The 25304-nt window shown below is 44.4% G+C and overlaps 1 protein-coding gene across 2 annotated transcripts in view; it reads right to left on the bottom strand.

The window, feature by feature from the left end:
- Positions 1-25304, bottom strand: part of ADGRD1 (adhesion G protein-coupled receptor D1) — a 304783-nt gene that overhangs the window by 272825 nt on the left and 6654 nt on the right. Inside the window, exons 3-8 of one of the 2 annotated variants that reach the window (XM_084820329.1) lie at positions 18775-18858; positions 15963-16058; positions 13249-13371; positions 8152-8328; positions 5128-5382; positions 3501-3565 (exon numbers count right to left, since the gene is read on the bottom strand). In XM_084820329.1, the coding sequence (XP_084676455.1) occupies positions 3501-3565; positions 5128-5382; positions 8152-8328; positions 13249-13371; positions 15963-16058; positions 18775-18858 (800 nt within the window). The remainder of the gene's footprint in view (positions 1-3500; positions 3566-5127; positions 5383-8151; positions 8329-13248; positions 13372-15962; positions 16059-18774; positions 18859-25304) is intronic. The other variant, XM_084820331.1, reaches the window with a different exon arrangement.

Here is a 25304-nt window from a genome sequence, read left to right as displayed (position 1 = left end):
CCGAGGTGCACGGAACGCTGTTACCTTTCCCACCGAGGCGGTACCTATTTATCTACTTGCAATTTCTTGCTTTTGAACTGCTAGGTTGGCAGAAGCTGGGACTGAAGACGGGAGCTCACTCCGTCACACAGTACTCGGGTCTCAAACTGCTGTCCTGCCAACCTTCCGGTCTGCAGTTCAGCGTCTTAACCACTAAGCCACCGCGGCCCCATTAAGCCACCATGACCCCATAATCTATTGTCTAGCCCTTGCTAAATTTAGAGTTCAAGTTCCCTAGAACTGAGCTAAAATTTCTCAGAAAAGAGTATTCTAAGAAATTTTCTGATAAATTTTATTTCATCATAAAAAGGGGGACATTTGCCAAATATACACTGAACATTCTCCACTATATGTATTACGTGGCAGCTGTCATTTTCTCCCCACAATATCCTGGCATGAAAAAGCTTCATCTGGGAAACAAAATGGCAGTTAGGTTGCCAATGCTGCTGAATCAGACCAAGGTTTGTCTTAGGGGTCTCCAACCTTTTTGGGCCCATGGGCACATTGGACATTTTGAAAAAGTTCCCTGGGCACCACCACAAATTAATGAATGTGAATTTGTGCAAATTCAGGAAACTGGGGGGGAAAAGATTCCACCAATGAGCGGACAACAGAACAAAAGGCACCTGACAATCCACCAAACACAGACAGAATGGATTTTTAAAAATCTATACATCTCTACTTGCACCCTGAACGCATGGTGGCACAGTTAGAAGATTTTTCCACACCGGATTCAGCACTTGGCCAGGGGCTGCAGCTTACCACGATAAAATGTTCCTGACAACTGGCAGTACATGAAAGAGGTTTTAAAGGAAAGTCAACATTTTGCCTATATACTGAGTGAAAATTGCTTTCCTTCTCATTCTGGCTAAACATGCCTGATAACAGCAACGTCAAAAACCCATTAGTTTTTTCTTATTCATTTTGAGACCTGCTGTGTGGGAGTTGACTTCCCAGGGGGAAGGGGAAGAGGCCGGAACATTCACCCCAGCAACAAACGTGTTTGTGTGAGGAGGTAAAACGAAAAACCTCGATTCAGATTATGTTTGCTTCTCTTATTAAAGAAAAAAAAGGCAATTATGTAGGTGGATGAATTTCTCTACAGAGCTGAGATTAATCTCGAACAGGAGAGAGGCTGTGACTCAGTGGGAGAGTACCTGCTTTGCATGCAGAAGGTGCTGGGTTCGATCCCCAGCATCACCAGGAAAGGCTGGAAAAACTCCTGCCTGAAACCCTGGAGAGCCGCTGCCAGTCAGCGTAAACAATACTGGGCTAGATGGACCAAGGGTCTGGCTCAGTATAAGGCAGCTTCCTACGATCCTAGAGGTTCAATTCTCCTCACTGCAGCATGTTCCCAAAAAACTAAATTCTTTCATCTTTAAGATTTTAATGATAAATGCCATTGGCAACAATGATAAATGCCACTGTGGATCACCATGGGTTATTTAACCCACGATGAACTGCAGTGCCTGCAGGAACCATTTTGCATATGCAATGCCCAATTGAGGGTTGCCGTATTGTCTGAACCCAGCCATCGGGGGTTATGCGAGGGTTAAATGACCTGCGCATAACCCTACAACAAGCTGAGGGTTATGCAAGGACTAATGTTTAACCTTCACATAACCCCCGATGGCTGGGTTCGGATGATACGACAATCCCCAATTGAGCTTTGCGCACGCAAACTGGTGCCTGCAGGCACCGCAGCCCATCATGGGTTAAATAACCCACAGTGAGGGTGTGTTGTGCGAACCACATCAATATGAAGTAGGTCTTGACTTCATTCGACTGAATTCTTCACGGCCCCTATATACTGCATTACTCCTTTATTCCTACCCAATTTTTATTATCATTGTTTCTTTATCTACTGTACTAGTATTGGGTCTTTACTTTGTTCTTTATTTGTTCTATTTCCTTATTATTTCTTTCTCTCTATTGTCTCGGTATTGAGCAAAGTGCTTCAATAAACCATTCGTAACTGAAACAGCACAAAAACAATTTTGAGGTTTTGGTCTTTTCTATGGGCTCAGCTTTACCCGCTGGTGTGTAATTTCAAAACAAAATTTACACTTTGCACTCATTTCAGGAAGGGCATTAACCTGTTTCTTATTCCCGCTTTAGCTGCAGCTGAAAATGGGCAAGAATTGAATTTGGTCCACTTTTTTTTTTAAAGCAAAGCAACCTAATTTGGTCTTCTCGGACTACTATGCGGCTTGGGATATTGCTGTCCTTTGGAATGGCCATTTCCCCCCATTTTTTCAGTGCAGTCCTCAGCTCAACAATTGCAAAGAAAAGTGTGTATGTTAGGGAAAGTTGCATACAAAAATGTGTATCAGAGGAAAATTTGCATACAAAAATGCATATGAAGGAGCAAGTTTGTAGCTTGGGGGTGCTTCTTGACCTGACCCTGCTCCTGGCAAGTTACCTTAGGGAGCGCCTTCTCCCCTACATCCCAGTCCGCCCCCTAAGCTCCTCTGAGAGTTTCCTGCAGCAGCTGCCTAATGTGAGATTAGGAGCCACATGCAAGAGGACCTTTTCCTTTTTGCCGCCCCTCAGTTGTGGAATGACCTGCCTGTTGAAATGCGCCTGCGGACCTCTTTGAAGGTTTTTAAGTGGGAATTAAAGACTCTGTTATTCCAGCAGGCCCTCCCTTTTTAGAACTCTCATTCCTCTTTGTTGATTGTTTTTAAGCTGTGTTGTTTTTATTGTTGGACTTTTTGTTAAATTGTTTTTAACTTTGTGCGTTGCCTGGAGTATTCGTATATAGGTGGGTTATAAATTGAATTGTTATTATTAATAATAATGATGATGATGACGATGAGAGGGAAATTTACATACAAAAATAAATTTTAAAAATTCCATACTTTTTTTTTTTTAATCCACATATTGATGCAGAAATTGGATGGAGCGGACTTATAACTGAATACATGAAAAACTGACACAAAAACAAATCAGCTGATTCATCCATCTCATACATCTCTGGCTGTAGTCACTCCACATCATATTACACTAGCATTAGACAACTTTTTAGGGTTCATGGGCACATCTGGAAAGCTGGGAATCTGACTTTGGCACCACCAAAAAATGGCTGCCATGGGGGCCTTCCTAGTCACAAAGAACAAGTGACTTCCTCAAGAAACAGAATGAAGGGCAGAGGTTGGGTTTGAGTCCAAAATGCCAAACCACACATTTGCCCCCACAAAGCAGCAGATACCCATTTTACAGAAACAAAACTGGTGACTCTGAGAAATGTCTACCGCCCCCAGTATTTTACACTGTTCTGGAGGGTTCCCCTACCATCAGAGGTGGGTTTTCAGGGGCCCATGAAGGGCTCCAGCAGAATCCATGCCAAGTCATTAGGAGTATTATTTTTAAAAGTTGTTTGGATCCTTGGAATGATAGAATTCTTTTTCCATCATAAACAGAGAGCAATTAAAACAAAAGAGTGCTGGGAATCTACCTACCATTGGAAGAGTTGCTGTTGCCTGATGTCCCCATGGAGCTGTTGAAGAAAACAAAGACTGGTCACCTAGAAACAAAACAAAAAAAATTATATATGAATTATTCCTTTGCACACAAACCACAGTAGAACCTGGCAAAGTCCTGTAAATATCATCCCCCAATGGAAAGATCTGCCAGTTTGTGCGTGTGTGAGGACTAGCCCTACCCAGAGTGCTTAACTTGACAAATGAACAGCTGGTCCGTGCTGTCGAGGTATCTTGGATACAGCAGTACCTTCAAGGGTGCGTCCTCCCCTGCAAGCCATTAAGCTCTTCAAATGGGGCCCTGCTCCAAATGCAGACTAACACTGGCGCCCTCAGCACCACTGTTTACAAATCAGGACCAACCGAGATGAGATACCATTCACACAAGAGCCAACGGTGAGAATAGCTTTTGAAAAACGGAAAAAGTAAAGGGCAGGCGCAAAAGTCAAAAGCAGGCACAATAGGGACTGAAGGGGTGGGGGGCTTTCAGCTTTTGCCTCCTGCTGTGGTCCTAACCTGCATAAGAACATAAGAAGAGCCATGCTGGATCAGACCAAGGGTCCATCTCGTCCAGCTTTCCGTTCCTACAGTGGCCAGCTGGCTGCCTATGGGGAGCCCATAAGTAGGACACGAGTGCAATAGCACCCTTCCCCCCCCGCCCCATGTTCTTCAGCAATTGGTATACAGAGGTATACCGCCTCTGGCACTGGAGACAGCATATAGCCATCATGATTAGGAGCCATGTGCTACTTACTTTGTAGATTTAAAATACAGTAACAGGTATAAAATGACGGAGACTGGAAGACAAACATGCCTGGGAAAAGTAGACGGTCTTCACCTGGTGCTGAAAAGAGCATAATGTAGGTGCCAGGTGAGCCTCTCGGGGGAGCTCATTCCACAACCAGGGTGCCACAGCAGAAAAGGCCCTCTTCTTAGTAGCCACCCACTTCACTTCCTTTGGCGGGGGCTCCCGGAGAAGGACCACTAAACCCTATCCCCAAAATGGGCTCAGCACCTTGGATAGCTCCTTTAGAGTTCTGGCTGGTTCTGATTGAAACCCAGAGCAGATTCCCAGTCCCACTGACATTGAAGCCACCAGCCTGCACTGTCTGCACCCCTAGTCTTAAGGGTGGGACCTTAGCTCAATAGTAGGGCATATGTTTTGCTTGCAGAACGTCCTAGGTTTAATCTCCAGCATCTCCATTTAAAAGGCCCTCAGAAAGCAAGTAATGGGAAGCACCTCTCTTAGCCCAAAAACCTGGAGAGCCATTGCCAAACCAAACATACAGTACTGGGGTACATAGACAAATAGTCTGATTTGGTTTTAGGAAGCTCCTTGTCTTCCCTGTCTCATGAGTGAAAAGCATGGATAGGATCTCCAACCATTATGTGATCAACAGGGACAGTTTCTCTTTCCAAGCCGGAGGATCAATCATCCCTTGCCATCCTTAAGACTTAGTGTTGTATCTATAACAACAACTATCTATAGTCAACACGAACCATGGTTCTCGCCTTATCCAGAGTTTGCAAACTTTTGCAATATCGCAGAGGATTTTGGAGGGCATCCTCTTTCAGGCTGCATGCGAATGGCAACCTTTCCACTTACCTACAGCAGCTGTAAAGTACTGCTCAACCTCATGAGGCGTGAGCACTCTTTCCCATATGACAAATTCATCGAATGCCCCATTCACATAACGCTTGGCCTGGTCGCCTTCTGATCCCATCAACAGATTTGAACTAGAGTCAGCGTAGCTGTAGAAAACTGTCCCATTGGGATCAGTGGTGTTTAAAGTCCCATTGACATAGACTTTCAAACCGTCTTCTGATTTCCAGGTAAACAGAACATGAGTCCACTGGGGACCTGAAAAGCAAAGCAAGGCAATACAGACACTGTGGTTCCATAAACCCATTTAAGAACATAGGAAGAAACCTGCTCCATCAGGCCAAAGGCCAATCTAGCTCAGCAACCTGTTTCCCAAAACTGCCAAATGGGTGCTTAAACGATGTTCCATCTAACAAACATAGGAAAAAGAAAAACAAGTTTCTAGTCCATATGGCATTGCCTGGTGAGACCTGAGAAAGCTGGATATGATAGCTAGCTGAATAGGATTTCTCATGTTCCAGGGGTAAGATTTCAGAGCTCTGCAATATTCCTTGTTCCTCCCCTTGTGTAAGAGAACCAGAACTATGCAAATAAGCACAATTTTGCACTCTTTCTTTAGATCAACCGAGTGGGTCCATTATATTTAAACATGGCACTTCATGACTTTGCACTGGGAGATTATTTTTCCATTTGGGTTCAATGGTATAGGAGGCCTGTCATTAGACTTCTGTTAAAGATAACCATGAACCATTAAAACTAAGAAAGGGCATGAACAGGGATCACCTTTACCACCTCTTTGGCTCGCAATTGCAATAAAGGAATATAAGGACATCTTAGAAGTTAATAGGAATTGACAAATCTGTCTCTTTCGCATGCTACACTTCCATTATTTTGTGAAGCAGAGGTTCATTCTATCTCGTTCCCGTATCAGCTTGTGATTTTTTTGTTTAAAAGTCCACATGAATGTCCATACAAATTTGTGTATGCATTTTCTGCTAATGTACACATCTGTGTGCAATTTTTCCAAATATGCACATTTTTGCAAAAGCCCATAAAAGCCTTCGCCAGCCTAACATTTAAAAACACCACTTCCTCTAATGCATTTATTTATTTATATATATTTTATTACATTTATATCCCACTTTTTTTCCTCTTGCAAGGAACCCAAGGCAGTGTACATTACCCTCCTCCTCTCCATTTTATCCACACAACAACAACCTCCAACAAACCTTCAGATTGCTTCTTTGCTGTGACCTGGGATGTGCATGACTCTGCATTATTTATTTATTTGTTTGTTGCATTTATATCCTGCCTTATTTTCCACCAGGTAACCCAAAGTGGCGTACATAATCTTTTTCCTCTCCATTTTATCCTCACAACAACAACCCAGTGAGATGGGTTGGGCTGAGAGCCTGTGACTGGCCCAAAGTCACCCAGTGAGCTTCCATGGCCAAGTGGGGACTAGAACCCGGATCTCCCGACTTCCAGTCCAACACTCTAGCCACTACACCACATTGGCTTTGTATTTATTTATTTATTTTATTTATTTATTTCATTTCTATACCGCCCAATAGCTGAAGCTCTCTGGGCGGTTCACAAAAATTGAAAAATGTATGCATTTGTGTACTCGGTATTCTCTAATATACACATTTTTGGATTGGAGAAATGCACGGCAAAATTTAGGGGTGTACGAACGCCACTTACCAGTCCACTCTAGGATCCGCTGGGGGGGGAGGCGATCCGTTCCTCCCCCCAGAATCCTCCCCGGCTGGTTCTGCTCCACGGTGAGTCTGCAGAGCCGCCTGCCAGGGCCGTCTGCAGCCGGACTTCCATCCACTGCCGGGCTGTGGTCCCAAATGGCATCCGGCATAGGGGACACCATTTGCGTCCCTGCCCTTTGCCATGACTGGCTACGTAAATATTTGCATAGCCTATCAAGGCAAAATGCAAGGACGCAAATGGCGTCCCCTGCGCCATTTGCGTCCCTGCTCTTTGCTGTGATTGGCTACATAAATATTTACGTAGCCAATCACAGCAAAGGGCAGGGACGCAAATGGTGACCGCTACGCCAGATGCCATTTGCGTCCGCAGCCTGGCAGCGGATGGCTGCAGAATGAAGAGGACAGACCCGGACCGGCCGGCACCAGGTAGGGTCCGTCCCGACCTTAGTTCACGGGGTGGTGAGGGGGAGCAGTCCATTCTGCCACGGACTCCAGGGGGGGCGGATTCTAAAGAATTTGGCCTCATTGGAGTCTGTGGCAGATTTCTCCGCCATCCCTAGCAAAATTTGAAGAAGTGTGAAAACCGAATGATAACTGTGTTCCACTTCATGTGCTAGTCCAGGAAGCACAAATTAGGTCAGGTCATATTAAAATGTAAACTAACAAATTTCTGCCCCATAGGAGTTAAACTACATAAAAAGGAATGAGAGATCTCATTATATGCAGATGGTACAGTATTAACTTTACCAAAATCTGGACTTTCTCTTGAAGCTTTATTTAAGATTCTCAATCAATTCTGTGTAGTATCTGGTTATGAGGTTAATTATTCCAAATCCAAATGGCTTCCTATTAATCTTCAGTGGAACACAATGAAAAAAATGGTTGAGATGTTTTCTATACCTAGGGAAATAACTCCAGTTAGAGACTTTGGTATGTGGACACTGGTTTGCTTCATTAACTTAATTAATGGAGGCGACAGAATCCTGCTTAATGTTAATGCAGATCTGTGGCTGATTTTGCACGCATATGCATAGCCCTGCCAAATAGATGCATAACAGGAGGGAGAAGCTCAAAAAATGTAGTTTTCCCCATCACAATGCAACAGTGAGGAGAGAATCTCTACTTTCAACATGTTCTCTCTGCCTGGCAGCTGAGGCACAAGAGATCCCTTTTGGACCTTTGCAGGTAACCTTTTAATACAGAAATACATTCACCGTTATTCATCGCTGTTCACTGCAGCTAAACCTCTCCCATGAATCCAAATGTGGAAATGAATCCAAATGTGGAAACAAAAATCCAAATTTACCTGGCGGGATGAAATTTGCCTCCCACTTCTTGAAAATCTGATGGTTGAATAGCTCCACGGAGCCTTTACTCTCACTGAAGTAGACCTTAAATCCATTGGAAAGGACCTGATCCCCATATGCTGGGGGAGGTTTCGTCTGTTGCTCCTGAGTCTTCCAGAAAAAAGAGAAGGTTACGCCTAATGGAGGTAAGGGACACAGAAGAGGGATTGCCTGTGAGAAGGCAGAAGTGGAAATTGAACTCTTCCCTTCTTTTCTTTTAGGAGCATGGTGACAATTCAAAGCAGGGGTGCTGGACTATGCAAGCATGCCTTCTCAAATAAACCATTGCCCCGGCGTGAATTCCTGCTAGCACAATTGAGGCAGGAACAGCCCACCTCAAGCACACCAGGGGCACACCTAGATTTTGCTTCCATCCAGAGCCCACCACTGACTGCTACCATATTTATTTGTTTGTTTATTACATTTCTATACTACCCAAAAGCCGAAGCTCTCTGGCCGGTTCCGAACAGCTAAAACCATAAAATATAATGTAACATGCAATATAAAAGTCTGAAACTACAGTATAAAATAAAAGCAAAACCCAAAATAAAACCTAGTAGCAATACAAAGATTTAAAATACAGTAATAGAGTTACAAGAACAGACACTGAAATACTAAAATGCCTGGGAAAATAAGGAGGTCTTCATCTGGTGCCAGAAAGAGCACAATGTAAACCCCAGACGAGCCTCTTTGGGGAAACTCATTCCACAACTGGGCTACCACAACAGAAAAAGCCCTCTTCTTAGTAATCACCCACCTCTCTTCCTTTGGTGGAGGCTCCTGGAAAAGGGCCCCTTTCCCCAAAAGGGGGGACCCACACCCTGGGGAAGGAGCAGACGGCAGAGGGCTCTGACAAAAATGGGAGAGGCCCGGACTGGCATTGATCAAGCTCTTGGGTGTTCATTTTAAATAATAAAAAAGGAAGGAAGGAAGGAATCTCAAGGATAATAGGAATGTTTGAAGGGCCTGATTGGTTTTTGGGCCAAGAACCATATCTATCCATTTCATTTTCTGTCCATTTCTCATTTTCCCAATCTTACATTCAGTTCATCCCAAACTTTGAGAATGGTTCCAGTCTTAAGTTCAGTTTGACCCAAAGTCTGAGAATTTTTGAGCACCTTTCTCCTAGCACGTAATTTTTTGTATGCAATTTTTCCTAATACACTTCTTTTTTTGCAAATAGTGTTCCTAATACAATGCATTTTAACATTATCTTCACTAAGTTATGAATTTTTCCCATGCATTTCCCCCCAATAGATACATTTTTGTACACTTTTTTATCAGAAAACAGCAAATTCAAAGAAGCACGACTTTCGAAGGATCACTGAGTTGGGTTTGTGTCTTAGTTTGAACCTGTGAAATTAGGTACGTTCACATTAAAATGCAAACCCCATCCCTACTCCAGACTGCTGCCTTCTTCAGGAGGGACTTCAGAATCTGAACCAGGGAACTCATGGCGTGAGGCTTGGATGTAGCCTAACTGAGCTACCACAGACTACATGCACTCAGGCTTTGGGTATTGAAAGGAACAGGACTATGCAACATCAGCCCCTGTGATTGGTAGGCAGTATGAAGCTTCTGGATTGGCCAGGCCTGATAAAAATGCTAAGAACCTGGTCAACAGAAGGGAATCTTCTTCTTGTCCTGCAGGCTCCTTGCTATAAACATGAGCTTGATAACCCTGAGCTGTAGAACACCCCCTCCAGGTTTCATTTCAGATACAACTGAGCACAACCCTGGCCTGACCATGATGGCATCCCCACCAACATTTTGCAGATGGAATTAGAGATACTTCTGTGAGTTGCACTCCAATTCTCATGCCAAGGAACACAGGCCAATGTCTCCTCCAAGCAAGATTAGACATTACTGAAGGTTCTGCTAGGGTGGCCAGGTGTCCTACTTTGCAGAGGCCAGTCCTCTATTTGAAGGCATCCTTTATTTGAAGGGCTGTCCAGTCCAATTCTGGTTTAAAGATAAAGATCCATCAGAAGGGAAGTTGCCCATCAACAGTTAACATGATGACTTAACTTAAGAGTTAACTTAAGACAGCAGACTGAACAGGCACACCAGGTCACAGTTTCCCTCCCTATGGGGAGATGTATTGTATTTCTATTTCAATTATAGTAATTATATCTACATATGCATTTATACCTATAAATCAGCATATGCAAATATTATGCACATCTATGTCCTCTGTTTTCTTATCTGCTTCCTCTGCAACAACCTGCCTCCCATTGATTTATAAGTCAGGAGGGGGGTGTCCTCTGGGCTCAAGTCAGATTCACTAGAAGGGTATCAATTGTCCTATATCATGTTATCTATTCTTGGAACCATGTGTGGGAACTGGCAGACTGCATGTGATGTGAGGCATAAATTGCACGTTGTCCGTCTAGAGGAGCGTTGGGGGTTCCCTTTTCCACAACTCTTTCCTAGTCCAAGAGAGCATCTGCTTCTTGATCTTTCCTTGAATCTGTGCCAGTCTGCTCCACAAAGGGGAAATGCATTGGTTCTTCTTGCATGTTTGACTATTATTTTAGCCCCGCTGAGTTTGGTATTTTTCTTGGTGGAGGGAAGCACGCCATCCCACTCAGAATGAAAAGCGGTCAGGCCTAGCTACAGTTTTGATATGTTAGATCCTCCAGGAATTCCTCCAGGAATAACTTGCACAAGTTCAGCAGCCATAGTTTGTGCAAATTGCTCAGAAATTTGTGCAAAATGCAGAACCTCCCCCCACACACACATAAAATTCCTGGAAAATCCAAGAACTGGCTCAACTTACTGCAGATCGAGTCAGGCACCACAACAGGAACCAAAATGAAGTCCACGGGGCTGAGCCTAGGGAAACTAATTGAACTCCACACATACCCCAGATGGATTTCTCCAGCATCCCTAGGCAGGGCTGGCATCAAGCATAGCATGATCAGGCAGCTGCTGAGGGCTCACACTCCAGCAGGGTCCCACTGGCAAGAGCCCCCTGGACTTGCTCCTCCACTTCACCCTTGCAACCTGCTCGTTCACCTGCCTCTCACTCTGGCTCAGAAGACGGAGGTGGTGAGAAGGAGAAGCAGGAGATACCACAGCCCACTTGCTCACTGGATCTTTCTGCCTGTCAAGCAAGCAAGTGGTAGCAATGATGAGAAAGAGGAGAAGGAGCCATAGCAGCTGGTGACCATGGTGATGTGAAGGTGGACTCCCCAAGGAAGGGGACCCATTGAGAGTGCCTACTGGGGCATGGGCCCTCAGGAAGTGCACGATGACGCCTGCCCTTGATACAAGCCCTGATGCTGCATATTGAACCTGGGACCCCAATGGCCATACTGGCTGGGGATGGTGGGAGTTGTAGTCCAATATATCCAGAGGGTGCCAGGTTGGGGAAGATTGTACAACACTGTTATAATGGGACCCATCTGTTCTGTCCTTTGGACAATGCTTTGGACTGTTTTAAGCAGTTAATAACCATCGTCCCCACTTGACATTGCTCTGGTCAGGCAAGCATGAACCATGAGATTGGGTGGCTTTGGGCAAGTCATGATCTCTCCACTGAACTACCTTGCAGGGGTGTTGTTGTGAGCAGAAAGTGGAGATAAACTCCAATACATTAACCTGAGTTCCCTAGAGCGGTTCAGAAACTTCAGCTGGTGCAGAATGCAGCCGCCCGAGTCTTGGTGGGGGCAAGGCAATTCAATCACATAATGCCTATACTGCGCCAGCTGCAGTGGTTACTGGTGTGTTTCTGAGCCCAATTCAAAGTGCTGGTTTTTACCTTTAAAGCCTTAAACGGTTTGGGGCCAAGTTGCTTGAAGGACCGCCTTCACCCATATCAGCCTGCCTGCACTTTAAGACCAGAAAGAGAGGACCTTCTCATTTGCCTACCCATGAGGGTGGTCAGGTGGGTGATCACACATGAGAGGGCCTTCTCTGAAGTGGCCCCACCCCTTTGGAACAAGTTGCCACTGGAGGTCTGCCATGCTCCATCACTGCAGGCTTTTAAGAAGGTCTTGAAAATGTATTGTTTTACCGTGGCTTCTTTTGAAATGACTGCTATTGTTGCTGTTACTGCCATTATCATTGCTGCTGGTTTTATTGTTGGCTTTTATGGTTGGTTTTGATTGTTTGTATATTTTTATCGCATTTAATATGTTAACTGTTTTTATGTACTTTACTGCCATAGGCTGCCTTGGGAGGGCTTCTTCCCTGAAAGGTGGCCAAGAATGAATGAATGAATGAATGAATAAAAGAGGGCTGTTGAAACTCAGGCCCACAGGCCAGGGATCCAGTGACCACATCCCCTTTCTTCCCCATTCTAAAAGGATGAAACACCTCTCCTGAAGCATACTTGCTGGCAGTAATGGCTTTTACACTGGTATTCTCAGTATTCTGATCCTGGCCACCACTATAATGTGGCCCCTGACAGCTTCTCCAAAATGGAATTCAGTCCTTCGGCTGAAAGAGGTTCAACTCCCCTGCCCTAGAGAAAAGAGCGGAATCATGATTTTCTGTTTAAGAGTGAATTTTAGGATTATTAGGCTGGACCTAGGATTTATTGCCTTGGACCTAGAAGAAACTTTACATCGATCCTTAGAGAGATTCAGTATTCAAACCAAAGATCGTTCCTATTCAGCCAAGCGTATAACTTGAGCTATCTAATCAAGTCCTAAGGGGGTGATGTTCAGTTGCCGCAGTGCATTGAGATGGATTCGAGAGGAGGAGATTAAAATACACAGAAGATATCTCTAAACAAAACCATTCCAGGCAAATTCTATGAAGAATCTGTTTGGGGAATTTCTGGGGTTGTTTGTTTTTTAAGCCCCTAGTTAAATTACAGTAATAAGCAAATATGCATAATTTATTCTGATGACTACATCTGTATTTCCTAGGCAAATAATTTGGATGTTTTTTTAAAAAAAATGGGGGCACAGAATTTAGCGATAGCTAAAACCTGTAAGAGTGTTGGGGGGGCTAAGACCCCCCCCCGTTCCTTCAGCTGGAAGAAGTGAAACACAATTAAAAAACAAACAGATTAATACAGATAGGAATGATGGTGGTCATATACTAACCTTCAGGTTCACAAAGTTCTGGGTTAATAATGCAAGAGTTCTGATAGCTTCCAAATAGGAGGAACGTCACCCCTTTTGTATCCGGGACACATATGCCCTTGTTCACTATACCTTCTACAATATCTAAGGAAGGGAGGGGGGATTAATTAAAAACATGCAGCTTAAAAAATGTTCTTGTCAGCCCCAACAGCCTAGAAATATCACTCAAGAAATTTTAAATAGCTTTTCTCCAGTCCCTTCACCTCTGTCTCCATGAGCCCAGAAACCCAGTTGCCAGTGGCAATCTCTCCTCCTCCAGCAACTGCCCCTTCTCCAGATGTCCAACATAGAGGTCCCCTCACCAGAGTTCACCATCCATCACACATACAGGGCCTTTTCACATGTGCATGGGGGGAGAGGGGTTAGGGTAACTATGGAGGGGCAAGGTTAGCAAAACCATGACACGTGGGCCCGCCAGTCAATCGTAGAACCACACCGTGCCATGTGGTTCCGCTTACCACCTCTCTCCGTAGTTACCTGCTATCCTCCCGGCATGTTTACCATGTATCCCAATGTCCTCTGCTGTGCGAACTGGCTCCCGGCAGCCACTCCAGTGTCCGAAATGGCTGCGCGACCATAGAGAAAGTCTGTGATGGCTAGAGCCTCACCTGCAGTGGTGGATGCCCTAGTTGGCGGACTCTATGGTTGTGGCCGGGAAGTCCTCCGGAGCTTGTTGACATCATGAGGAGCCCACCAGACAACAAGGTAAGCCACCCCGGGGACCCTTAACCTTTTTGCAGGCAGGGGTGGCTTATTAACCATGGGGAATGTGGTTTTCTCCCCCCACATGACACGCTAAGCCACCATGGTTAGCAAAAGAAGCCAAACCATCATAGCTTAGCATTACATGTGAACAGGGACACAGAGAACGTATTGGAGGGCGAAAAGTTGGTCTCTTACTTTGTTCTGGGCACTGGCGGAAGCAGGGCAGCACTGACCTTACCCCTCCAGTGAGTTTTCTGAGTGGCAGAGGGAAGGGGAAGGGAAGGGTTGGGGGCATGTGAAAATTATGGCTGGCTACACCAGGCATTTATAGACTCCTGCTTGCCTCATTTCAGCCCAAATGAAAGACACAGGGTGACATTTTAATGCCTACATTCCATAGCGCTCAAGTCCCTTCTCTGTCCACTACTTACTGATTTTTTTCAGAAAATGCAATACGCCAAGGGATGAATATTTGAAAGACGGGGTCCCAAGGGAATGGGCTGACCCACAAGAGAGGGAAGGACAAGATGCAGTTGCTTTGGAGAGAGAATATGCCCCGATATGACCCAGGCTTAGAGGACACAGGCAGGCACTCGGAAATGTAAAGTGGGAGTGAGAGTAAAGATCCCTTAAAATTCAGCCCTATGCAGATGTGATTCTTAACAATGGTTTGTTTTCCTGAGTCATAGACCTGGTTCACACATGACATTAAGCCATCAATCCTGCCTTAATAGACCATGCTGTCCTTGAGCAGCAAGCATGCTAATGCATGCAGCCCGCTCACTCTGCTTCTCCCTTTGGGTGAAGGGGGAAACAAACCAGGAACCTGCAATTAACCATAGCTTCCTGTTACCTGAGAACTGGAAACAGTGATTAATTGTTTGCAAACAAGCCAGGATCACAAGCCAGCTTTCAACCAGGGTTTAAATGTGGCTTACAAATCCTGGCTTGTTTGCAAGCAATGAATTATAGTTCCCAGTATGTACAGAACCGTAAGCAAAGTTTAATTACAGCTTCCTGCTTTGTTTCCCTACTCACACAAAGAGAGAAGCAAAGCGGGAGTGAGCAGGTTGTATGTACCAGTACACTGTGCATGCACATTAAGGGTGATTAAGCCAAGATTGATGGCATAACTTAAGATACATACAGGGCCACAGTTAAACGTTACATCTTATTGGCCTGGTTCACATATAATACTTAGCCATGGTGTAGTTTGTTGAAATCTGGTTTGTCATTGTTTCTGACAAACAAACCAAGATTTTTTAATCAGCTACAAGCTACAAATAGAACCCATAGTTTGTTGCTGGCTTATGAAACCTGGCTTGTTTAAACCATGGCTTGTCATGATCTCTGAATCCACAACTGTGGCTTATCCCTGACTTGTTTGGGCTATTGTCTGCCCTGAAACAGAGGCGCTCAGCAAGAGCAGCCTGAAAATGAAACTGCTCTGAAGAATGGCAAAATGGGCAGGAGAGAAACATACCAGAAATAGGGAAAACATGTGACCGTTCGTTTGCTTATCTGCAAGACAATTAATGGCTAAAGCAACAAACCATAGTTAACATAACCATGGTTTAGCATTATGTGCCAGTGCAGCCATTACCTGAATCACGATTAAGGATTGTTCATGTTAACCATGGTTAAGTATTACATCTGTACTAACCTAAACATGGTTAAGGAAGTTTTTGTGCCCCTCCATCCTCTCTGCTTTTGAGGTAACAAAAGCCTCCCTATATACATGCTATGGAGAGGCAGGGCTTAGTTTAGCAAGCTAAATCATGGTATCCCTGTACCTTTGAGATTTTAACCAGAGTTAAGGCAATGAACCTTAGTTAGCACTAACCATGGTTGCGTCAATGTTGATTGCTTTTAAACCACTTTAAGCTTACAATACTACTTAATTCCAAATCCAACATTAAGCAGAATGGTCCAAGTTAGACAAATGCAGAAGAATCATACGGAATTCTCACCTACAGTTGCAGAGATGTTAGTGTAGGCAGAGTCATTGGTATATACAAAAGTAGAATTATGGGAAGGAAGCACAGTGAAGTTGTGGAGTCTTAGAGCTGGGTGGAACGACAAAAAACAAACAAAAAGAAGCAATATGATGAATAAATGCAAGATGAATATGAATCAGCCAGTCCATATCTCTCAATGTGGGAAATAATAAAGTATTGATAACCTCAGGGTCATCACCAAACAATATGTTCATTTTAAGTAGGTTAAAGCTTCTGAACTTAAAAAAAAGTTTTAAAAAAAAAAGTGAAGAAGAAATTCCTATTCGGCCTGCATTCATTGGAATATTTCAGTGTCTTTTACAAACAAATCTATACTGCCCATCACCCACCAAAATGGTTCCAGAGCAGTGTATGAAGGTAAAACAGCACATCAAGAATTTAAAAATACAGTAAAACTGAGAGCCAGTGTGGTGTAGTGGTTAGAGGGTTGGACTGAGACTCAGGAGATCCAGGTTCTAGTCCCCGCTTGGCCATGAAGCTCACTGGTGACTTTGGGCCAGTCAGTGACTCTCAGCCTAACCTACCTCACAGGGTTGTTGTGAGGATACAGTGGAGAGGAGAATCCTGTAAGCTGCCAAGAGGGCAAAGGCACGATATGATAGTATTTTTAAGGGAAAAAACTCCAAAGGTGAGAGGGATAAAAAGAACTCATCAGCCAGCCAAAATATAACATTGTATTGTTATACTGTGGTTTTAATGTTCTATATATTTTTAATAGTTTTATTGTGTGCCATTTGGTTTTAATTTTTGTGAACCGCCCAGAGAGCTTTGGCTACTGGGCAGTATAGAAAATAAATAAATAAATAAATAAAAATAAATAAATAAAATGTGGCTCCACAACAGGATTCTTAACATTTCTGTCAGGTACAAGGAAATTACTGACTTTCTTTGAAGCCCACCTAGTTATGTAGGCTAGCTGTGGCCTTACCCCCGCCATTGAACACCACCACCCCATTTTACTATATAAATAAAGCTGCCACCCACACAGGTGCCATTTAACCTTAGAAGGAACAGCACCAAAAATGCATAACGCACTTATCGCCTGAAATGACTGCCTTATTTATAGAGCTGTGCTTCCTGTTATTCAAAGCCTCTCTAGAGCTGTGTCATGACATGTTCACTAATAATGGATGCTAATTAACAGGCGATCATCGCAGGAGAGCACTGTAGCTAGAGGGAAGCTCTGCATGCATGCATATTCATGCTTGCAGGGTGGGAAGTGACTTTGAAACTGATTCACCCATGCTGAGTGTGGGCCAAAGTACCTGAGAAGGGGAGAGTTTGAATCCAGGCCATGGGGGGGGGGAAGCAACTCTGTGGGACGTTTTACCCATAAGTTTACATAAACAACCACACTCATAGTCTGGACATTGGAATTAGAGGGAATATTACTGCTACTTGAGCTGGAGTCTCCATGTACGTTTCATGGCTAGGAATAGCCACTGACAGCCAGCTCTATTTCATTGTGATGGCATGCCTTTAATTTTATAATAAATATTAGACCCGGAGCTCTGCTGTTGTCGCTGTTTCACTGCAACACAGAGGTAGCTTGTTATGGAAGTCACCCCAAAACCGGTATATCGTATCACACCCATCTACCTCAAAAGCCAAGCTGATGACACTGGCATCCACAGAAGTGAGTAACTGAGAGATATGGAACTGGATTACAACCACACAAGAGTTTCAACAAATAAAATGGATTAACATGATAGGGAAGATGATGATATTCTGAGGATTTATGAGCAAAAAACACGGAGCGAAACACAACTGCATGGAATTATGATGGATGGGCATGGAAAATAAAGAAATAAAGAACAAAAGCCGAAAGGCTTGAGCAACGAACAGAAGAGATGCATAATCAGAGAGTGACATCAAAGCAGGGAACGTGTCACCTGCAACATCAGTGACAGTAAATGCAGTGTTTCCAGCTGACCTGATGTTATGCAATCCAAACAATGCATGCAGCCCAATCTTATGTCTACTCAGAAGTAAGTACATTTTTTGACCAGCCCGAAACATTGGGCAAATCTAGCAATGGAATATCTGTCTAGTGAAGTGTGATGTACATGCCTTTGTGAACCAGTCCTGAGAGAGTAATTCCTAATCCGGACAGTAACCACAGGGAGTATCTAAAGGCAGCATGCAGTCCGTACAGGTTCATAATACACAGACATCCAACCATAATCCACATTCACAACAGGTTTTGGTGCAGGGTCTAATGGACCAATCTGCTCAAAAGCCTTCTTGAGACTGCAGGACCAGTGGGGTAGGGTAGAAGAATACTTCCAGAAACGGGGTGACAATGCATTAACACAATGCATTGACACCTGAACCCCCAAGCCGATACATAGTCCAATCCCACGTGGTTTCTTCTTGAAAGTGACATGACTTGATATTGCACCAAGCACCAAAGACACTTTTAAGAATCACACCCTGCCCCATTATTGTTGCAGCTCCAAAGCAATCAACAGTGCCTTGGTTTCCCAGCAACATTTTGGATTGTGAGACCCCATCCCCCTTTTACCTTTGTAATTCTGCATCAGTCACCCCTAAACAGGCCAAGAGGTCTGTGGAAGGCTGCTTTGAAATGATAAAAACCACAGTCATTTGGGTTCCAAAGTATTTTCTGGATCAATAGTGCAACACAAAATGGCACCAGTATAACACAGATCCTGTGTTTCTTTGCTCTGCTTTCTTACATTCCAACTTTTACAAAGACAGAAGTTACTCTTAGGGGTGGGAGAGTCACCATTCTTTGATCTACCTCCATTTGTGTCTCGCAACTCATGGATTCCTTCCACTGTCCCCAGAGGCCAATAATGTGATGCTTGGGCTAGAATGTCAAAACCTGTCAAGAAAACACAACATTATAAGGGTCGTTCCTCTCCAGCAACTGAAACAGTCGCATAGTGTTTTTCTTTTTATGCCTTCCTCCGCTCCCCTCTCCCTCTTTTTTCCCCCACATGTTGAATTCACTTCCACAAGATGTAGTGGATGGCTTTAAAAGGAGATTGGACAAATTAATGGTGGATAAAGCTATCAATGGCTACTAGTCCTGATACCTCCAGTATGCCTGTGTACACCAGTTGCTGGGGAACATGGGTGGGAGGGTGCTGTTGCACTCATGTCCTGCTTGTGGGTTTCCCACAGGAAGCTGGTTGGCCACTGTGCAAACAGAATGCTGGACTAAACAGACCCTTGGTCTGATCCAGAAGGGCTCTTCTGATGTTCTTATGATTTGCTGATTTATTCGTTAATTTTAAAAATTTCATCAGAAAAGGCAATCTCGGGGTGGTGTACATAAAACTATACAAACATTAACAGTTAAATTAGACAGAGTTATAAAAACCATAAAACCAAAAATGCGCACATGCAAACACCTCTCTATAAAAGGAAATCCCTGTGTGTGTGTGTGGGGGGGGGGGTGACAGCAATATGCAAAGTAGCATCTGGGAAAATACAAAGTTAACAACTCTACCGTTCTGCAGACACACCGAGAACACCAGTGGGCTTTTCTTTTTTGTTTTCTGCTTCCTACCAATAAATAAGCCCTGCTGCTAAGGAGTGACATTGAGTTTCCATTATACTTTCTTCACCTGCAGATAGTCATCTATGCCCGAGATCCAGGTGGGCAACTGATAATAAAAAGAAACACCCCAAAAACAGGCGATCCAAGGCTTCTTGTTTCTCAGTTACAAATTTATCTCCAGAATCAAGAAGAAGCAGCTTTGGGGAGATAGATAGATAGATAGATAGATAGATAGATAGATAGATAGATAGATATCCCCAAAGCTGCTGCTGCTTCTTCTCTGGGGATAGATAGATAGATAGATAGATAGATAGATAGATAGATAGATAGATATCCAGAGAGAGAGAGAGAGAGAGAGAGAGAGAGAGAACTGCCAGGCAGTCGAACAACACAGCCTCCTTTGAGCAGTTATGTGTCATTTTACAAGAGGGGCATAGCAGCTCTTACAGTGCAGTGAACAGGGTGGTAAATGAAAGAAGCTGGTTTGAAAACAGGGCCAGCCCTGCCATATGGCAGGGTGAAGAAATGACCTGTTTGCTTCAGCCAGCACTATGTGGAAGTGATGGATGGAAGGTACATGCTCTACCATTGAGCTACAGTCCTTCCCCTTAAGTGCTCTTTTAGGGTTCCTCCACACCAGGGAGCCACATCTAGCCTTCCAGTCTTTCCCAGATAGCCACACCCCTTTCCCCAGCCCCACCCCCTTTCCCCAGCCCCACCCCCTTTCCCCTCTCATTTGGTGGTTTCTTCTTGGCTTTTGTGCATTTTTCCCCATTTTAAAAGGATGAAATTCTTTACCTCGGGCTTTGTTACTGGCAGAAAAACCTTTAAGCTAAAACATGCTGGTATTTGGGGTATATCTGGTATTCTGGTCCTGATTCCTTTTGTCTTCAGCCCCACCCACCCTGCAATGCACCCTCGGAGCTTCTCCAAAATGGAATTCAGCTTTCAGGATGAAAGAGGTTCAACATCCCAGTATCACACCCTGCTGAAAGTGTGCGACCCTGAAAAGCAGGGATTTTATGAGAATTAGACAGCACAACCAAGGGCAACTCTGATTGAATACTTCATTCTGCAGGGTAAACCATTCTAGCAATGCAACAGTTAAATCAACAAGTCTGTCTGAGATCCTTGGCTTGTAAATAGGCTTTTAAAAATCAAGGTAATACAATATAATATTTATCATGAAACTCTGCCTGTGTAGAAGCAGGAAGGTTGAACAGACCTGTTTCTAAGGATGGGGGACCTGGGGCAGGCCACATGTTGGACTACAACTCCCATCATCCTGCCTATGTTGGGGCTGATGGGAGTTAGTGTGCAACAACATCTGGAGGGCCAGAAGTTCCTCAACCCTGCTCCAAGAAAAGGGGCTCACTGAATATGTGTGTGTGTGTGTGTGTGTGTGTGTGTGTGTGTGTGTATTCTGGTAGGCTGTCTCCTGAAACAAAAGTGTGCTATCTATTCCACTCTTAGATTTTGTTTCTCTTGCCTCGCAACCTCCTAGGGCCCTGGGGGAGTGCAGGGGAAGAAAGAAAGCATGCCAAAAAAAGAAATGTGGTGAGAAGAAAAATAGTAAGCAAGTTGTGAAGCTGTGGCAGCCCTCCCCCCACCAAAAAATTATCATGCAGTGAACGCATACTACCCAAACATTCCAGCAACCTTGTAAAAATTCAAATCACCAGTTAAAATAAACCACAAGCCATTTTCTCTGACACTCTGATCCTGTCCCGTGCCTCAGGAATGCCAGGGCCTGTGAGGTGGTGAGGCAGAGTTCCCACATCTCCATGTCCGCAAAAAGCTTTTACCCTCCTTTTTCACCCAAGCTGGGCAGCGAAGGGAGACAGTTTACTTTTACCCACCATAGGAATGAATGGCAGCCATTCACGTAAGTCAAGGATACCTCTGGGAAGGGAACTAAAACTGCCTCCTACTTTTGGTGAGGCCTGTTTCTACTCAAGCATAGGGCAGGTGTTCCCCACCCCACCCACATTGGTCATCAACTGCAACCCTTTGCCCCAAAGAACATGACAGTAGCCATTGACCATCGGTTCCTCTTCTAAGGCTTGCTCTGCACCCAGAGTACAAAGCAATCTGCTGTTTATTTATTGATTAATTTCATTTCTATACCGCCCAATAGCTGAAGCTCTCTGGGCGGTTCACAAAAACCCATTAGATGCTGTTATAGGTGTCCAGGAATATCACCTGACTTGCTCTGGCCTATCAGTGCGAAGATAATTCCTTTGGCTGTTTTACCCGCACTTCCTTTCTTTAGCCAAAGCCAGGTGATGGGTTGAAAGCTGTATTCCAAACTTTCACCCACAGTGCCCTTGGAACAATGCTATGTCATGACATCGCATTTGGTGTTTTAAATCCATTAAATCCAAATCTCTGCATTGCTGCCAGGTTTTATTCTGGTTGTACTGTTATATTGTGGTTTTAAGCTTTCATATTTTATATCGTTCTATGCTGCACTTTGTAGTTCTAATTTTTGTGAACTGCCCAGACAGCTTCAGCTATTGGGCGGTATAGAAATAAAAAAAATAAATAACTTGTTTTTAAAAGAGGGGGAGAGGAATACCACTGGTGGTGGCTGCAAACTAAGCAAGATGTCCCCCCTTAAAAAAAAATCTAGAAATAATGTTGGTCCCCCCCCCCAAATTAGCCTTAATACCCCCCCTCCCAATTCACCTCCTGGGTGGCAAATTGGCAGTGGAAAATTTTGCTTAGTCTTAGCCATTTTGATGACCAGCTCAGAGGGCTGTTTCCACCTGCGATTTACTCTGGCTGTGTGTTGAGGTCATTAGGGATACATGATGTTGTGGCCATCAAGCAGCCACCCCGGAGCTTATCAGGGAAAAAACAGATTACCTGAGACTGCTTAAAGTCCAATTCTTTTCCTTAAGTCGGGTTCTCCCTGGTATAGTTGTTGTACACCCCAACCCTCGCATTGACCTCGGGTATGCTAGCCCTGCCCAGGGGTGTTCCTTTCACTGGTCAAGGGGTGTTTCCCATCCCTGTGTTTCCCAGCACAAACCAATTAGCATCTACTCAGAAGTAACTCCCATTGTGGTCAATATGGCTTGTCCCCTGAATGCGCACACCAGCATTTACAGAGATCCCCCTTCAACTGAAAAAAAAATACATTTTAAAGCACTACTCCCCTAAAGGCTGTAAAGCATTTTCCCAAAGCTGTGATTCTCCATTGTTTAGTTTATTCCCTTCGAAAGTAACTAATTCACACCTTTGTTCTTGCGCAGCATCAGGTTAGAAAGGGGGCTGGTTTCCCATCCTTTTGTTTCCCCTCCCTGTCCTTACCAACACAAACATATGTGTGTCTACTCAGAAGTAACTCCCATTGTGGTCAGTGAGGCTTGTTCTTGAAATGCACACTCCTGAAGTTACTGAGATTCCCATGAATCAAAATAACACATTTCTAGGGCCTTAATGTCAAAGCTTTGAAGGTTCGATTGATCACAGCAGGGCAGCGAGAACACTGTGTGTCAGGAGCGCCCTAGCGGCCTCTTTCAGTACACTCCAATAGCCAACCCAAGACACAGACAAAAGGATTCTTTTCAAGGCTTTAATCCTTTTACAACTTAATGACTCTTTCAGATGCTAATCACCAGCAACTAAGCAAGGAACAGCAGAGTAGCCTATGCTCTGCGTAGGCAGTTGATCCCCGTTTGAAGAAGAGTCCCTTGAAGACCCTGAACTTATGGGCTAGGGAGAGATCCTCCCTCTTTCCCTTGGGTCCACGGGAGGCGGCCATTGCTTGTGCGCCAAACGGGCGCTAAGCCTCCTTTCTGCGCCCTCCATCGCTCGTCGCACCCTGCGTCTGTGTTGAGCATCTCACAAGCCCCCCTCCTGTACTCTCTCACTGCCCAGGTCACTATCTATCTCAGGAATGCCAGCAGAAGGAATCTCTGCCAGCTGCTGTGCCTGTGAGGGGTGAGCTGGCTCCTCTCCCACGGATTGCTGATCCTCCTCAGAATCAGAACTGCTCTGGGGTTCTATCAGCTCAGTTTCCACCCTGACACTGTGTTCCTATAATGATTGTTTATTTAAGGAAGGAAGTAACGCAGGGGTGGGGAGAGAAGGAGATTGTTTGCAGCTTTGGCAGCTTCAAGGCAGGGGGAACGCTGTGTTCCTGTGATTATTGTTGATTTAAGGAAGTACTTAATGCGGGGCAGGAGAGGAGAAGGAAAGTAATTTTTGGCAAGACACTGGAGGAACCCTCCCAGGATTTTATTGAAGGATAAAGGGGGGGAGAGCCTGGAAGGGAGAGCCTCTCTTATGGTTGAGCAGCCCCTGCCAATCACATTATATTCACTCCAAACCCCACCCCACCCAGAAACATCTTCTGTGAAGCGACTTATATTGGTGCACTACACTCACTCATGGAGCCCTGTGTGGACACAAGTGCACCAAAGCCGATCCCTTGAAAGAAACCAGGTAATCCTCCATTCGCTTCTCCTTCTGTTGTTGTGAAGAAACCTCCCGGTGAGGACAGCATGGGTGCTAACCATACATGCCTGCCACAGTCAGCTTTTTTCCTAGTTCAAACAAACCATGCTGAAAATCTGGTTTCTTTTCAGAGCTTGCTCTGTGACCAAAACATTCACATGTCTCTGAAGGGCAGTGGAAGCACTATTAAACCATCTTCTCCATTTATTTATTTGTAAATTACTTCTCCCTTCAGCCAGAATAAACTTGCAGCAGCCTGGAAAAGCAGCCCATATGATGATTCAGAAAAGGCCTTATGGAGTGAGCACATTTTAAGGACCATTTGAAAGGCAAAGACATTGCTGGCTTCATTGACTCTTTCCTGGGAGAGACCAACCACTCCATAATGTAAGCGGATCCCTCATTTTAAGGGCCATCCCTCAGTTCATTAATTTTGATGCACATGTAAAAAAACAGAAAAAAAAGACTAAGTATAGAGCAGTGCTAAAGCAGGTAGCATCTGATCAATTCAACCTTTTTTATTTATTTTTTGAATGGAGAATATATCCTGTAGACATCCAATCTTTTTTTCTTTTTTTTTAAGTGCATCAAAACTCATGGAGAAGCTCAGAGAAGATGTGTATCAGGAAACAGCCCGACACTTGGTCTCCCAATCCCTGGCCTTTCCAATTCCATAAAACGTGGAATTTACAGTATCCATCCCAGCGATAGAAAGCAGATGTTATTTCTGTAAACAGCTGTGAAAAAGTGAGCAGAAAAGCTGCAAAACTGGCTGGTTTTTTGTTTGTTCTTTTAGGTCAAGCTTCAGAGCAAAGGTTCCAGGCAAGCAGGAAACAAGTTGCACGCACGGATCCTCAAAACATGATGGAGATGTATCAACCAGAGATGGTCATAAGAGAGGCTGTGTGTGTCAGGTTGCCAGATGGAACATCGGAGAACATTCTTATAGGTTTAGATCTCCCTGACGGGGCAGGAGATAAGGCAGCTGCAGATTTTCCTGTCTGTTCCTTCCCCAGCATGAAGAAGAACCCCGCTGAATCAGACCAAGGGTCCATCTTGCCCAACATTTTGTTCACACAGCGGCCATCCAGCTACCTGTAGGAAGCCCACAAGTAGGATATGAGTTCAAAAGCACCCTCCTGCTCATGTTCCCACCAAATGGTACACAGAGGAATACTACTTTTGATACTGGAGGTAATATATGGCCATAGACTAGAAGCCACTGATAGCCTTCTCCTCCAGGAATTTGTCTAATCCCCTTTTCAAGCCATCTAAATTGGTGGCCATCATCACATCTTCTG

The sequence above is a fragment of the Heloderma suspectum genome, chromosome 13 (genome assembly GCF_057233095.1).
Source record: "Heloderma suspectum isolate Gila_16-S chromosome 13, 16-S_ref, whole genome shotgun sequence".
NCBI classification, from domain to species: domain Eukaryota; kingdom Metazoa; phylum Chordata; class Lepidosauria; order Squamata; family Helodermatidae; genus Heloderma; species Heloderma suspectum.
The sequence above is the reverse complement of the archived record's forward strand: the minus strand, read 5'-3'. Positions and strand labels throughout refer to the sequence as shown.